A 16,515-nucleotide genomic window follows, 5' to 3' on the forward strand; every position below is an offset into this window, starting at 1 on the left:
GAGGCAGCAGACAGTTCCCAGGAGCCAATAAGAAATTCACTGAGGAGAAAGGATAGCTGCCTAAAGACATTTTTAATGCAGGTGACAGTGCTGTATTCGGGGGGGGGGGGGGGGGGGGGGGGATATCACAAAGGACATTTATTAGTAAGAAAGAGAGGGGAGTACTGGGATTTATGGAGCAAGACACAGGCTAACTCTACTGTTTTGTGCAAACGCAGTTGGGTTATGGTCAGGACTGCCCTCATCTGTAAGCTGCTCAACCCCGAGCCTTGAAGGGGAAAGACAGCACCAACCGCCAGTCTTCTGGTTGGATAGAAGGTCTAGACAACGAGAACTCTTTTTCTGGATTGGGTCCATCAATGTTTTGTCCCTGAGGTCAGGAGGTACCTGTCCAGTTCAAGTTCTTTTGATACTAGACAATGCCCCTGGCCACCCAGAACCCCGAGTTCAACATCAAAGGCACTGAAGTGGTCTGCTTGTCCCCAAACACATCTCTAATTCAGACTCTAGATCTGAGGTCATAAGGACCTTTAAGGCTCATTACACACGGTACTTTATGGAAAGGATTGTCAGCACTATGGAAGAGAACCCTGACAGAGAGACCACTGTGCAAGTCTGGAAGGATTACATCAGTGAAGATGCCACTGTTGTTCCAGGAAAGGCTGTGAAAGCAATCAAGCCCGGAACAATAAATTCCTGCTACAGAAACCCATGCCCAGATGCTGTGCATGGCTTCACAGGATTTACAACACAGCCAATCAAAAAACAAACAAACAAAAAAACAAACCAACATGAGATTGTGGATACAGCAAAAAAAGCTGGGGTGGGGGGTGGGGGGCACTGGGTAAAGGGTTTCAAGATATGGATCTTGGAGAAATTCAAGAGCTAACAGACACACCAGGGGAGTTAACAGAGGACGGCTTGATGGAGATGAGCGCTTCCAAACAAGGGCCAGACGAGGAGGACGATGCAGACGCAGCAGTGTCAGAAAACACACTGCCATTAGACACTCTGGCAGAAGGGTTGATTACTCAGGGCTGCTTTTGACGTCTTTTATGACATGGCCACTTCTACGATATGGGCACTGAAACTAAAACAAATGGTGAAGAAGGATTGGTACCACATAGAAACATTTTGAGAGAAATGAAAAGCACAAAGCCAGGCAGAAATGTCGATGGATTTCCATCAGGTGACCCGCGCGCGCCTGCCGCTCCTGCCTCCCCGTCCACGCCCTCCACCTCTCCCGCCTCTGCCTCCCGAGACGGTGAGACCACGCCCCCTCTTCTTCCTCCTCAGCTAGGCCTCCTCAACGTGAAGACCTTGATGATTATCCGCTTCCGCTTTACAAACAGTAAATAATCACCACGCCATACAGTTAGCCAACTTATCTGTTGTGTATGAGTGAGTGTCTTCATGTGAAAATCTAATAACTACAGCAAGAACTCTGAGACATTTTTGTGTCATCATCATTGTCACAAAGCAGTCATTGTGTAGAACATCACATGCGAGACTTGTATGGAAGCAGATAGTCTATCCTCACACAGGCAGAAGGTGAGTGCTATTTCATATAAAATAATGTATTCGTTTTCTTACTGTTTTATAACTTGCTTTCAAGGAATTGCATTACAATACGGTATGCCTCCCTCTCTCATAATTGGAGAACCTGCATATCAGCTTATCATCACAGGTAAGTGGTTTTTTTGTAAATGTAACAGTGTTTCCAATACTGTATTATAAATACGACAATAATACTGTATGTCATATAAATTGCATAATAATTCATTCATTAGTGTATAGGCTAGGCTACCATGAAGCAATCATATTGTTGCTTCCTCATTATCAATAAATATAAATTTCTTTGTCACATTATCTTTTCATTTTTGACGTCTAGTGTTAATAACATGCCTAACATCTACAGTGTTTTGTAGCATATAAAACAATATTGGTGTAGATACTGACACACGATTCACCTTATAAAAAGATGATGTAAGCTTATAAAATCAATACAGTATAGTACTGTAAATGTATTTTTTCTTCCTTATGATTTCCTTAACATTTTCTTTCCCGTAGCTAACTGTATTATAATACAGTATATAATGCATATAACATATAAAATATATTAATTGACCTATATGTAAGGCTTCCGGTCACCAGGAAGCTACTGAAGTTTTGGGGAGTCAAAAGTTATATGCGGATTTTCAACAACACAGGGGTCAGAACCCCTAACCCCTGCACTGTTCAAGGTTCAACTATACTTAAATTCGTGATTTACCATAAAGCTATAGAAATCAGCACTGCGGTATTGATTTAAGGATAGACAGAGCATTGGAACAGAACAGAATCCAAATATGGACCCGCACAGAAAAGATAGTTTTGTTTTGGACAATAGTGCAAAGTCAAATCAACAGAGAAAGACAACTGTTTTCAACAAATGCTGCTACTAGGTAAGCATGTGGAGAAAATGAACTTCAACTCCTATACCTCATTCCATATTCTAACATTCATTCAAGATCCACAGAACTCTAACCATAAAAGAATCAGAAAACTTTTAGAAGAAAACACAGGAGAATCTCTCCACAAACTTGAGGAAGGCAAACATTTCTTGAAACACAAAAACTACTATTCATTAAAAAAAGTTGACAAATTTGATTTCGTTAATATTAAAATTTTCTGTTTATGAAAAGATACCACTAAGAAATAGGCAAGCCACAGTCTGGGAAAAACATATTGGTACATATGTGACAAAGGACTTAAAGAACTCCTACAACTCAATAATTAAACAACCCAATAACAAAGGGGAACAGACTGCAAAGACTGCCGTAAAAGAAGAGGTATGAATGGTCAGTAAGCACATGGAAGGGTGATCGGTATCATGAGCCACAGGGAAATGCAAATGAAAACCACCACATAGCCATCAGAATGGCTAAAATCAAAAAGACCAACCATATCAGATAGAGAGGATATCATACAACTGGAACCCTCCCATACTATGGGCACGTAAAATGATAGCACTCTGGAGAACTACTTGGTATTTTCTTACAAAGGCAAACACACATAACCTGGCAATAATTCTACGTTAGGTTGAGACCACAGAGAAATGAGAACATGTATGTACAGAAGATTTATGCAACAATGTTCCCAGTTGCCTTATTCATAATAGTCCCAAACTGAAAACAACCCAATCATCCACTGACTGGTAAATACAGATGAGTTATAGTACTTTCATTCAATGGAATACTATGAAGCAGTGATAACTTCAGAGATACTCAAGAATATAAATGAATCTCTAAAAGCAAAACGTTTGTTAAGAGAAAGAAACAAAATCAATACTATAGAATTCCATTTATATGAATTTTGCCTATGAAAAGGCAAAACTAACCTATGATGCTAGAAATCAGAAAGCAGGGATGAGATGACAAAAAAGGGTCATGAGAGAACTTTGGGGGCGGTGGAAATATATCTTATTTTAGGTAGCAGATACACTGTAAAATAAAGATTAAAACTGAAACAAAAACTTTAAATACACATATCTTGTTATATATGAATTATACTTCAACAAAAGAGCACCATTTATAGTCTTAATTCTTTATCCCCCTTCCTCACCAAAGGAAAAAAATATAGTAGATATGAATTTCATCACCAGGAAGCAAAAATGGGCTCTTGAAACATAAAATGAAAAATTAAAAGTAAAATCACTAAGAAAGTAAATCACACAGATACCCAGTGGTAGTACATGCGTATCTATTTATACTTATGGTTAAAATCTCTAGTGCATTCTTCATAATGTAGTCATTTGGCTGTGGATTTGTGGGGTTTAGTTTGCAAATTTTATTTGTTTAAGGAGAAACAGTTATTTTATACTTTAAAAAATTAAGTTCCTTAAGTCAGTTGCTAATTGTGGCTAAGGGAAATCTCATAATATCTATAGTTAATTAATGTGTATTAAATGTAGATTAATACACTTTTAATTTTAAGAAGGGAAAAGATTTATCTACTCTTTTCTCAAATGCCTCCCCAGAAATAATTAAAAATAATAGTAATGATTATAAGCTTGAATTGGAAGAAATGACAGGTATATAGCACATAGTGGCATAACTGGTTTTATAAAGCAGAGATTTGGGGAATGGGATGGGATGAACATTTTATTTTAAAAAAAGAAAAAAACTAGCGTAAGAAAAGAAAAACAACTTCAAAATGGAGGAAGAAGCAGCAGCCTGTACTACGTAGAGATAAAACATAAAGGAGGTGTCATGTGCTCCATGCTAATTCAAACTAACCGGTAGGAGCTATCTTGAATGCTGGTGAAGCTAAGGACTCCCCAGGCTGTGTTTTGGTTCAGTGGGAAAAGGGCCGTGATTGATAAGCTATGGGAAGAAAGGCAAAAGGACTCAGGTCTGCTTCGTGCTCTCCATCCCTTTCTAGTAGGGAGTAGGCAAAATTTTGCATTGCCTGGAACTTTATAGAGAACAAGGCAGAATGCAATTCGCCACAAGTCAGTTCTGAAAAATACAATTACATATACAGTATATTTTTAATTATTCTAGAGGAAATCATTTGGTATTAAAAGTTAAGTCTCCAGGGCCGGCCGAGTGGCGCAATGGTTAAGAACTGGCTTGAGACGCCAGAGGGCCCCGGTTTGGATCCCACATGTGAGGGCCAGTGACACTGCCCTCCACAGCTAAGATGCTGAACAACAGTTCAACCTGGAGCTGGGCTGCCGTGAGTCGCCGGCGACGGCGTAGGCTGCAGCCCCTGTGGCAGTGGGTTGCCATGTAGCCAGCAGCCAGCGTGAGCGGCCAGCAGCCGCAGTGAGCGGCCGTCCAGAAGCCGGCGACTGATCTGCCTCGCCCGGGAGGAGCGCAATGATGGTGCCAACTTGGGCCAGTGAAGCAACGTCCTCCACAACTAGACTGAAGAACAAAAGGACAGCAACTTGTCTGTTCCCCTTCCCCCAATTCCCCAGCACTGTTCCGATCCCCCCAATTCCCCAATAAAAATCTTTAAAAAAAAAAAAAAGTTAAGTCTCCATAGCTATATGAAGATAACTTAAAGCAAACAATAATCTTCAGTTCACTGGAAATGACACCTGGTGGCAGCATCACTAAAATGCAAGGGCAAAATAAAAAGGGGGCAAAACTAAAAATCTCTTAAATGGTAAAAACGCAAAAGTACAATCACATGGTATCTGTTATATACATGTCATATACAATCACATATTTATGCATTAGATTCATTGTACACTAAAACAAACTAATACAAAATACATGATTATTTTCAGATTTATAAAACAAAAGGGTAAATCAAGATACAAAACTGCCACTTCTCTATGAAACTGACATAGTTTAGGCATCCGAAAAACAGTTCTCAGATAAAAGAAAATCACTAAAACAAGCCTAATGTTTTAAAAACCTCACTTTTAAAGATTTTAGAGGTGTGAAATTCCTGCTAACCATATCATCAAGCTAGGAATATAAAATCGATCAAAGGACCATCTAGTCAGTTCATATTCTTGTCACATGTTGCTTAAGTCAAAAATCTTTTTCTTCCATCTGAACTAAAAAAAAGCCATTTATTGCAATTATGACTTCTGTTCACAGCTGCAGTATTGTTAACTGTGAATTCACTATATATGCAAGTTGTGAGAAACAAAGGTCAAACCGACTGATCCCACTGCTGAAACAAGGCTCGGTGATTTGATCAGCTGTCTCAAAAGGCAGACATACAGTTTTCATAATGTAGCCTGAGAGAGAACTCTGACCATTAAGCAAACACTGGTCCATACAGATAGATCAGGTCAAACTATGTCCTGCTTTTGAAGAAAATATATACATCCCTAAGTTATTACTGAAACTGTTAACTCTAACATTGATTTCAAGTAAATATGAAATGAACTATAAAAAAGACAGCTCTAGTGAAAGAAATAATAAAGGCTCAAAATAAACATTTCCCTATTTTACCCGTTTTCCATCTTTGGTCTTCTTTAAGTTCCAAGTGCCATCTGGCAACTTCTCAAAGAACTTTCTTGCTTTTGGTGCCTGGTCAAGAATATGAGCAGGTGGAATACCCAGAACTTCCACTATTTTATTCATCTGATCTACCTGTATAGGAATAAAGACAAAAACATGTAATCTCACTGTATTTCTGAAACTGATGTTGAAAAAGATTGTATGTCAACTATAATTATATATACATTTAGTCTCGGGACATGGAATAGAGAGGGGGAATGGAACCAATGGAATTGTAATAGATAAGCATGATATCGGGGGTGGGAGGGCAGTACATGGGGGGAGGGGGGTTGTTATTCTGTGAGGGTGAAAAGGATAACTATTGCATTGTTCTGTACACCTGAAACTAACAATAAAACAAACAAACAAACAAACAAACAAAACCATGTAATCTCTACTGTCGTCCATCTTACTTCTGCTCATAAATTTGCTCATTCATTCCTTCATTCATTCATAAGTTATAAGTAAACTTAGTATCTCCTGTGTGTCAGGCACTGAGTACACAATAATGAACAAAAGAGATAGTCCCTGCCCTCTTGAGAGCCCAACATCTCAGAGGGGAGGGCAGACAATTAAATAAACACATAAATCTGTGGTGTGTCAGGTAGTCATGGAGACAAAGGAGATAAAGGAACAATTGGAGGGAGTTTTAAAAGTTTAAGTTGTTGGAGAGTTTTAGTTAAATAACCATCAAAAGAAAAGCCCAGAAGATTAATAAAGTGTAGCTCTAACAAACCTTTTTTTAAGTACAGATTAATTCACTCAAACACCAAGTGTCTACATATGCTGGAAACCGTGCTCAGTAGAATACAGCAATAAACAAAACAGACAAAAATCCCTGCCAAAAAGTTTATATGATGGGGAAGAGATCCCCAATAACAAATACATAAATATACTATGACACATGACAACTGAGAACCATGGAGAGAATGACAGGGGTGGGGAGTGAGAAGGAGCACTGAGACTTAAAACAGCGTCGTGCAAGGGTCACTAAGACAGTGACCTGAGAGCAAAGGCTGAAAGGCAGTGAGGGGAGCAGCCCAGCGCTGCTATCTGGGGAAAGAGCATTTCAGGCACAGGAAGAAGGAACGCCAAGCCCTTGGCATTGGCCTGTGGCTACTGTTCCCAAGGAGCCACACAGAAGGCTGTGTGCTGGGTCAGAGAGAGGGAGACCAGGGGAGGCGAGGAGCAGGGAACAGGAGTCCATGGAAGGAAGGGCTTTCCAGCCACTCAAACAGCTCTGGCTCCTACAAGGACTGAAATAGAAGCCACTGAAGTTTCAGGTGATCCTACTATTGTTTAAGCCCATGAAAAGATATTAATTTATAGTAATAGTATTTATATTAAAACAGACACACACACACACACGCACGCACGCACGCACGCACGCACGCACGCACGCACATTATTGCAGCTACAGCCCAACAGTCGCTCTACCTAGTAACAGTTGTATATCCCCTTATGAGCCATTAAATTTTGTTGGTCTTTCTTTTCTCATTTATAAATGAATGGACTGACCACGATCTGGAATGATTAACTTTTCTTTAAAAATAAAAAAATCCCACAAGCAAATAGTTTAAAACCAGTGAAAGCCCAACTGCTCTGACTGCCAGAGAATCTGGTCCCTCCTTTGCCCTCCCAGACACTGCCCTCTGGCTGTCAAAAATCTTCTAAGAACACAGACAGAAAATCTGTGGACTAGAAGAATGGCACATAGTCTGCAGCTCTAAAATTCTAGAATCCTAATTTACTCTAAAATTATTTAGATCGAATTCCCATCAACCCTACTGGTCATCACTTCTTAATTCCAAATTACACTCTCAAAATTTATAGTGACGTTTATATTGTTTTCAGGGTGGCCCTCATTGCTTCGTTATCAACTTTTTCTGTTATACTTAAAATCTGTAAACTTTATACAAAAATATTTCACATTTTCTAATCCACTTTATTATTCTCCTTCATTAGCAGATTAAAAGATCTCACTTTCCATTTTATAATTCTAGTCTTAACATTATATGATAATTGAAAAAATGGACAATATACATTCAAAACTAACCTAACGTTTGAATGATTAAGTTGGTAAATAGACATCTTTTCCTAAAAACAACTTTCAAATTACACTGTTAAAGATTAAAAACAAAAAGAAATTATGAAAATAGAAACAATTTTTAAAGCAATCTATCATATACCTCATTGGCTCCACTGAACAGAGGTTCTCCAGTGTGCATTTCAACCAAAATACACCCAAGGGACCACATGTCGATAGCAAGATCATAAGGCATTCCCAGTAGCACCTCTGGAGACCGGTAAAAGCGACTCTGAATATACTGGTATATCTGAAATATATTTTAAAATAGTATTAATTCCAAAATAAGTTTTCTTTAATTGTGGTCAACACTAGGTTAAGAACATAGATCTAATATTAACAGAAACACCTAAATTAGGGTTGCATTTACTGATTTCAACATTAGACTATGAATATTATTTCAAGAACTAAACATGACCCCCTTTACCCTCTTCTACAATCCCCCCCACCCCTTACCCTCTGGTAACCACTCAACTATTGCCTATGAGTTTTTGTTTCTTTGTCTTATTCCTTTGTTCCTTTCAGTTCTATATCCTACATATCAGTGAAATCATATGGGTCTCGACTGTTTCTGTCTGACTTATTTTACTTAGCATAATAATCTCAAGATCCAAGCATGTTGTCGCAAATGGCACTATTTCATCTTTTCTCATGGCAGAGTAGTATTCCATTGTATATATATACCACATCTTCTTTACCCAATCATCTATCGAAGGACACTTTGGTTGTACACTTGAAATCTATGTAATTTTACTAACCATTGTCACACTAAAGAATTTTAATTAAAAAAAAAAAAGAGAGAACATGTAAAGCGAGTGGTTAATCCAACTGAAACGCAAAATTTATAAAATGCAAGTCCTTTCATTTAGTCCAATCCTAACTGGTAAATCACGATATATCTTAAAACAATTATGCCTTATTAGGAGAAAATATTATTGAAAATAATTTAGTTCCTTATATTCTTTCTTGGTATGGCTGGCACTTAATTTGCCATGAATTCAAGAGCTAAATCGTATTTACATTAACCTTCTTTAGGTTAACTTAGGTTAGAATGTATTTCAGCATTAAAAATCAAATAGAGGGCTGGCCGAGTGGCTCAGTTGGTTAAGAGCTCGCTCAAGGGTTTGAGCTCTGAGCAACAGCGGTTCGAGTCCAGCCCGAGCTGAGTTGCCGCTGAGCTGCCAACAGGTGGCAGGATGGCTCAGCTAAAAAACATCAAATAAACTCGGTACAATGTACTATCACAGATAAATCCTAGAAACGTTGCCATATAAAGATTCAATTGCGAATCACGTCTCTGCCCTGTCCCCCTCCTGCCTCAATCTAAGATTTCTTAGAAAAAGAAACTCTTGAAATGGATTCTTTTCAATGAAGTACTCTGAAAATGTCTCGAGAGACCAATTCATCCTCACTTAGCCCCTACAAGTTTACATCGATTAAAGCAAGCATCAGTAAAGCAAAGAAAGTTTTATTTAAAAAGACAGAAAGAAACAAAACCCTCTTAACTACCTAACTTCACATGCAAACCAGGCAGCCAGCAGCATGGTCTTTTTCTGCTTTCTCACAAAAGCTTCTGAGGCTTCCACCTACAACTCCAGCCAAGTCTCCAAGAATAATCTTATGCCTCCATAAGCAGGTCAAGCCAACCTTAAGGCCTTCTCAGTGTGAAGAAAGTCTAATTCAAAGGCACCAGGAAGAAGTATTACCTTTCCAAGTTTTTACAAGCCAATAGCCTTGTTAAGCCTCAAAGACGCCCTGCTGCTGAGATGGTCGTATTTCCCACCTGATGCAAGTTAGTCACCTCCACATCCAGTGTGATTACCGCAGTGACTGGGTCACCTACAAGGCTGTGCACCAGAATCCTGAGAGACTTTGTCGGAAACACTTGCCCTGCCACCTTCTGATACTGAGCCAGGAGATCTAGGGTAGGGCCACTGCGTGTGTATTTTGGAAATGACTTCCCAAAAGATTCTGATACACTCATGTAGTTAAAAACGCACTGAACTAAAGGGATAGCTCTCTCAGTTTGGCTGGAGATAGCAGTGTTTGATATTAAGACAGAGCATATGATTTGGTTTAAACAGGAAACATTTTTTTCCAAATCTAAAATCTACCCAAATGATTCCCAAGACGGGCATGTATTTTCCAGTCATAATACACACTTTATCCCACATAAAAGCTATGAATGAGCATGTCTTAATTTTCAGAGGCATCTGAAACAGCAAACTTTGCTTACTATGCCTTCAATTTAAAAAAATTATTTCAATAATCTATATAGCATTGCTGCCATAAGATTATATGCAGAAAATAACCAAGTCAGACAATCCTGTTAGCTGCTGTAACATTCAAGATTAAATTCACCTGCTGTATTTAAAACCCAGAAAACAGTTGGACAGCACAGGAAATCGCACTAATTTGGAAACACAAGAAATGGAAAGCCACTATGAAACAGTAGTATTTAAATGTCAGTGTGTCCCCTCCTTTTTTTTTTCAAAGAAATGCAGTTTCAATATTTTCAAGTGAATAGAACAGTGTTTAAAATGAGTAAAATATTATCAAATGGTGATCCTAATTCTTTTCAAGTAAAGAATAACCTATAATTTCTATTTTACAAATAAAACACACTCTTCAGAGTAATACTAGAACTAATGCTGGAAAAAACAGTAGGAAAAATTTCCTGTCCTAAATAGCTAAACTTAAATCTATTTTCTGCTACAGACATGTCTGTTTTTAGCAGTCTGAAGAAAACCAGTTTCGACAACCATCAAAATTTATATGAGGAAAATAAACTTATTTTTCAAAAGAAATATGTCTATCAACTGTGTAATTTCTATACTATATACCATGTGTGATGCAAAATTACCTGCATTTCTTTTACCCAACAGTTTTTGAGGAAAAACATTTATCTTGATCTATATTTTACAGCAATGATTCAATGTTCTAGTACTAGAATTTTCCCCAATTTATACTAAAACCTCTATTTGGGAAATACAGTTACAAATCATCTAATATTTAATTCACTCATCTCCTATTCTCTTAGTCTTTGAACATACATATAATTTTTTAAAATCCCCTTTGAAAAACCAATACCTTCCAATTCAAAGTATTACTATTTGCACTTTAAAAGGTATTTCCCTAAATTAGGTATCAACACAAGGTGCTACATTTTAAAGTTAATCACCCTGTAATTACTTCCAAATCGTATACACATTAGTAACATTTCAAGGGTCTACCTACACTATTTTGCCTAATTCTATTTAGTTCACAAGTCCTGAAATGTACTTACCCTCTGCCCCAATTGACAAGAACTGCCAAAGTCAACGATCTTGATTGCACTGCGTTTGGGGTTGCAGAGAAGGATATTCTCAGGTTTTAGGTCACAGTGAATGATACTAAGTTCTGGAGTCGCAAGGAAAAGCAGTGCAGTGCACATCTGCTGTGCAAACTTTCGTGTTAGGTTCAAAGAGACACCTCGAAAATTGGTGTTCCGCAACAAGTCATAGAGGTTGTAGGACAGCATTTCAAAAACTAAACAGAGATGGTTTCGAAACATAAAGTGGCGTTTCAAATGCACTGAAAGAGAAAAAAAGTTTCATTTTAAATTTCACATAAACCAATAAAATGAGAATAACGTATGCATAAACTCTCAAATAATCTGTAACATTACAATGTCAAATGCAGAGTGAAAATCAAGTTAAAATTGGAAATCAGCACTCTGCAGTAACAGCACATTCTTTAATCAGTTAAGAATATCTAAATTGTTCATCTGCTGAATTAAACAGGTGCAGTGTCTGCCAGTAAGCAATATAATTTAAGAAATACCACCAAAATACCTTGTGGTTTTTTTTTTTTAATAAGTCAGATATGAAAACATGAGTAGCAAACTGACAAACAGTACTGAGAATGCTTCGGTAACTTTATCCTCATTTGTAACAGAAAATGCTTTCTACTTCCTGAGAGCCCTACCTCACAATGGCATCTAAGTCACGCCCACCAGGATCTCTGGTTGGTGATAATGCTGTCCTTGGCCGCCCTCTCTGGGAAGGCTCTGATATATACACAATCTGCTTTGCTGAGCCTTAGATTTCACTAGTAATTTTCTATAACAATTGTCAAAGGCAAACATAGATTTTTTTTTCTTTTAGGCAAATATAGCAAGGTTTGAAAATCATGCTTTCGAAGTTATTAGAGTTCATAATCACAGCATTTGATTATGTTCATCAAACTGGTACATGGGACACCTGGTGTAAGACTGAAGGGTTGGGAAAACTTCAAAATAACACTCAATCACAATAAGAAATTATAAGAAGCCTTATGAATGGGGAAAGGGAACACATTACTTGTTATCACTGTTGACCCCCTAAAAAGGCTTAATATTCACTTGCTAAATTGCTTCAAAGATTGTGCTTTAATTAACACTGATTTCACTTCAGATGAGGTCATTCAATAAAGTGCTGCCCTTTACTATAAAATTCTTACATACACCAAACATGCACCTGTAACTCAACTGGAATGACATAAAACAACCATTTGTCAAGGTTATCTTCATTTCTGCCTTTTAGTATCCTCACAACAGAGCTTTCTCTACAGAGCTATCTGGAATAATTATGACCGGAACACCAATGACAGTATTCAATGTGTGGTCCCTGAGGATGGGACTACACTGAGCTGTCCTGGTAGCAGTCCTGACTGGCTCCCCGGAGCAGTGAACATCAATATTGCTTTTAGATCACTCCTGATACGCATGACCTAAAATCAAGATAAGTAACAATACGAACACTACATGGCTCCATGGGAGTCTGTAGCACATCTCAACACTCTGCAAATAGTAAAAAGAGTCCTTAAAGGTTACATAAAAGTATAACCTTATCTTCTTAATTACTGAAATTCATGGGTTTAAAATTAAAAACAGCTCCATGTGATAATAAGACACCCCACAGACACAGTCTATGCAAGAGTTTTAATATGGTAAAACGGCAGCCACAAATGGAATGCAAAAGGTAACTGATGTCAGAAGAATTCCAATGCGATGATGAAAATCCCTCTAAGAAGCTCTGTGATTAGAATGTTCTTCCCATGGGATATCAACCCACTCGGCTCTACTTGACCTTCCTATGCAGTGCTCATTTACTGAGTATCTACAACGTGGTAAGCACTAAAGACACTGCCAAAGAAAGCTCAAACACAAGTATATTTGTTTAGAGTTTTTAACTGAACTTTGGGGAGCATGGAGGTTTGGTAAGACTTTGCTCTACACCTAAAATGAATTTTCTTTTAACCAGACCACGGCAGGTACCAAATAATCCAGGTAAGAAATAATGCTACATGGTCAAGTAGCAGATTTTGAAAGAGTTCAAAGACATAAGACTTAAAAAACATCAGAATAAACTACATTAATCAATTACTTCAAAACATAAATTATTGGGGCCGGCTGAGTGGCACATTGGTTAAGAGCTGGCTTAGGACACCAGCTCTGAGCAGCAGGGCCCCGGTTCGGATCCCACATGAGGGCCAGTGATGCTGCGCCCTCTACAGCTAAGATGCTGAACAACAGCTCAACCTGGAGCTGGGCTGTCGTGAGTCTTCGGCGACGGAGTAGGCTGCAGTGAAGCTGCAGTGGGCTGCCATAAGCTATTGTGTGTAGCCAGCAGCCAGTGTGAGCGGCCAGCAGCCAGTGTGAGCAGCCATCCAGAGGCTGGCAACGGATCTGCCTCACCCAGGAAGTGCGCAATGATAATACCAACATGGGCCAGCGGAGCAACATCCTCCACAACTAGACTGAAGAACAAAAAGGACAGCAACTTGTCTGTTCCCTTTCCCCAATTCCCCAACGCTGTTCCCGTCCCCCAATTCCTCAATAAAAATCTTAAAATAAAAACTGTAATTATGCCTAAAACATTAAAAAACAAAACAAAACAAATTATTTACTTCTTAAAAGAGCAATACGACTTTCAGACACTTTAAGGTATCAACTCTACTGGCATGGCTGTGTCTAATTCTAAAGTTCTTCTGTTGTTTTCCTATATACTATAGAACCTCGGTTGCCTAAAACACTGTATAACAGAACTTAAAAAAAATATGTAATATACAATCAAACAAAATGACAGCCATACTATACAGAACTGAGTAGCTAACATTTATTGAATACTTACTATAAGCCTGACATGTTTTCTTTCAAAAAGGCAGAATTAAAATATTACAGCAACACACCAACGTATTCTCTAATGCTTAAGCAAACACTCAAAATACAACACACAAGAGTTAGAAGGAAGAAAGGGGGAGACATGTCCAGCGACCACTTTATAAGTCAAGCATCCTTAGAATGTCCTTCTTGTGTTTCCAAGCCCCTTGTATAGAAATGGGCTCAGTTTATACTAAGTTATAATCACAGCAAATAGCAAAAGTTTGGTAAGCGTGAAGAGAAAAAGTTTTAAATACAAATGTTATTACTATGGATTATATGAGAGAAGAAACTAAGGGGGAAAAAGTAATAGTGTAAGCTCATTTTGTTGTACAATAGGGGATGACGGGTGTTTCACAAATGAAATCTAATCTGTGTTTCTTAACCTTACACCTTAAACGTCCATTTTTTGTTTCCACCATCATTGGGGGACTAGAGAACTATAATACCCTTCCTTATTTTCTTAAAAAGAAGTCTGCTAAATAAAATGTAACCTCATGTTTATCAGGTAAAGCCAGCATTTCTGAACATGAATTGCTATGTACACATGCCTACAGAAACTTCTCTAAATGAACTGGTTCTAGCTTACATTTATACTTGACAGCAATTTGTTCCTTGGTAGCACATAAAATAATGGTGTCTTACAATCACTGGCATCCTAGATTTGATTAATAGTATTAAAGAAGGTATAATTAGAAGATATTTTGCCCATATACCAATTGGTCCCATACCTCACTATTTTCCTAATTCTTTTGTCTCCTTTTTTTGTTTTCAGAGGAAACAATGAAACAAACACAGGCTCTGGGGTTAGGCAGAGGTAGGTTCAGATCCTAGCTCCAGAGCGCTGAGACCTTGTATAGGTACTCTGGGCCAAACCATCTGTGATACAAAGATTCTATCACCTTCCTTACAGGACTGCTATGATCCTTATAGATGATGGAAGAAAAGCACAAATAATACGGCAGGAGTTCAGTAAGTGGTGGCTGTCAAACTGGCAGCCTGCGCAGGAGCCTGAGATCTTGGCTCAGACATTCCAAAAATGGTTCTATAACCATTAATAACATATTAGCTTACTTCCAACTTCTGAGCTATATGAGAAATGGTTACCAGAGAGAGGACGCTCTGGATCAATATGCATGATTAAAGCAAACAAATAGCACTTGTAAAGTTTCGACCCCTCCAAAAAAAGACACTGTTCTTATTTGTTTCTAAATCGTACACCACCTGGAATGCAAATACTTAGAATATTGCTGCCAGATCGGGTAACTTATATAAATCTATGCCCTCCAACAGAAATCAACCGTTAAATTTTTAGTCAATCACTTTAAGATAAAATCGACATATTTTTTACAAAAATAATCATTAACTCAAAATTTCTGGTTGGGTTAGGGCACCCTGCTTTGTTTGCCTGTTTGCTTACCTATGTAGTATTTCATTTCAGTGTCATGTTTGTTCATGAGCTCAAGAAGACGCACTTCTATCTGGGCTTGATTCAGAAAAGCCTTCTTGTTCTTTATGATTTTAATGGCAACCCACTCTTGCTCCACACGATCATATGCCTTTACAACCTGAAGGAGAAGAAAGAGGAATAGTTCTATTTCATCAATGGCAACAATTTCACAGTTTACAATTCACCTTAACTGTCCATTGACCTAACTCTCATTTTCTGACCTTCCTAATTAGAAGAGATCCTATTCGTTTCCATTCAACATCATGCATTTACTACTTACAATCAATTGAATTTCTTTTGCATCTTTATATATTTCTAAATATTCCCAAAAAGAGAACTTATCGAAAAAAATTGGATTAACTATTTTCCTCCTTAAAAAATAAATTATAAATCTTAACAAGTACTTTGGTTTTTCACCTTTCTTACTAAATAACATTATAAGACAATCTTCCAACTATTCTTTTAATGGAAATAAAACGTAGAGCACTAGAGTACTAGAGTAAAACATTAAAAAAGTTGTAAAGTCACCTGAAAAATGTAGGTAACTTTCTAACTTTAAATTAGATTTTCATAAATAAAAACATAGGTAACAGAAGGATTAGTTTATACTTTAAAAAAAATCAAATACAGGGGCTGGCCGAGTGGCTCAATTAGTTAAGAGCTCGCTCAAGAGTGCGAGCTCTGGGCTGGTCGAGTGACGTGTTGGTTAAGAACTGGCTTGGGATGCCAGAGGGCCCCGGTTCGGATCCCACATATGAGGGCCAGTGACACTGCCCTCTACAGCTAAGATGCT

At 38.0% G+C, this 16,515-nt stretch overlaps 1 protein-coding gene across 3 annotated transcripts in view; it reads right to left on the reverse strand.

The window, feature by feature from the left end:
- The window catches only part of DYRK1A (dual specificity tyrosine phosphorylation regulated kinase 1A), a 146,261-nt gene that overhangs the window by 16,773 nt on the left and 112,973 nt on the right, over window positions 1-16,515 (reverse strand). For all 3 annotated transcript variants that reach the window (XM_019655772.1, XM_019655769.1, XM_019655770.1), the window contains exons 6-9: window positions 15,693-15,840; window positions 11,378-11,664; window positions 8,195-8,341; window positions 5,958-6,098 (exon numbers count right to left, since the gene is read on the reverse strand). In XM_019655772.1, the coding sequence (XP_019511317.1) occupies window positions 5,958-6,098; window positions 8,195-8,341; window positions 11,378-11,664; window positions 15,693-15,840 (723 nt within the window). The remainder of the gene's footprint in view (window positions 1-5,957; window positions 6,099-8,194; window positions 8,342-11,377; window positions 11,665-15,692; window positions 15,841-16,515) is intronic.

The sequence above is a fragment of the Hipposideros armiger genome, unplaced genomic scaffold, assembly GCF_001890085.2.
Source record: "Hipposideros armiger isolate ML-2016 unplaced genomic scaffold, ASM189008v1 scaffold_246, whole genome shotgun sequence".
Taxonomy (NCBI): Eukaryota; Metazoa; Chordata; class Mammalia; order Chiroptera; family Hipposideridae; genus Hipposideros; species Hipposideros armiger.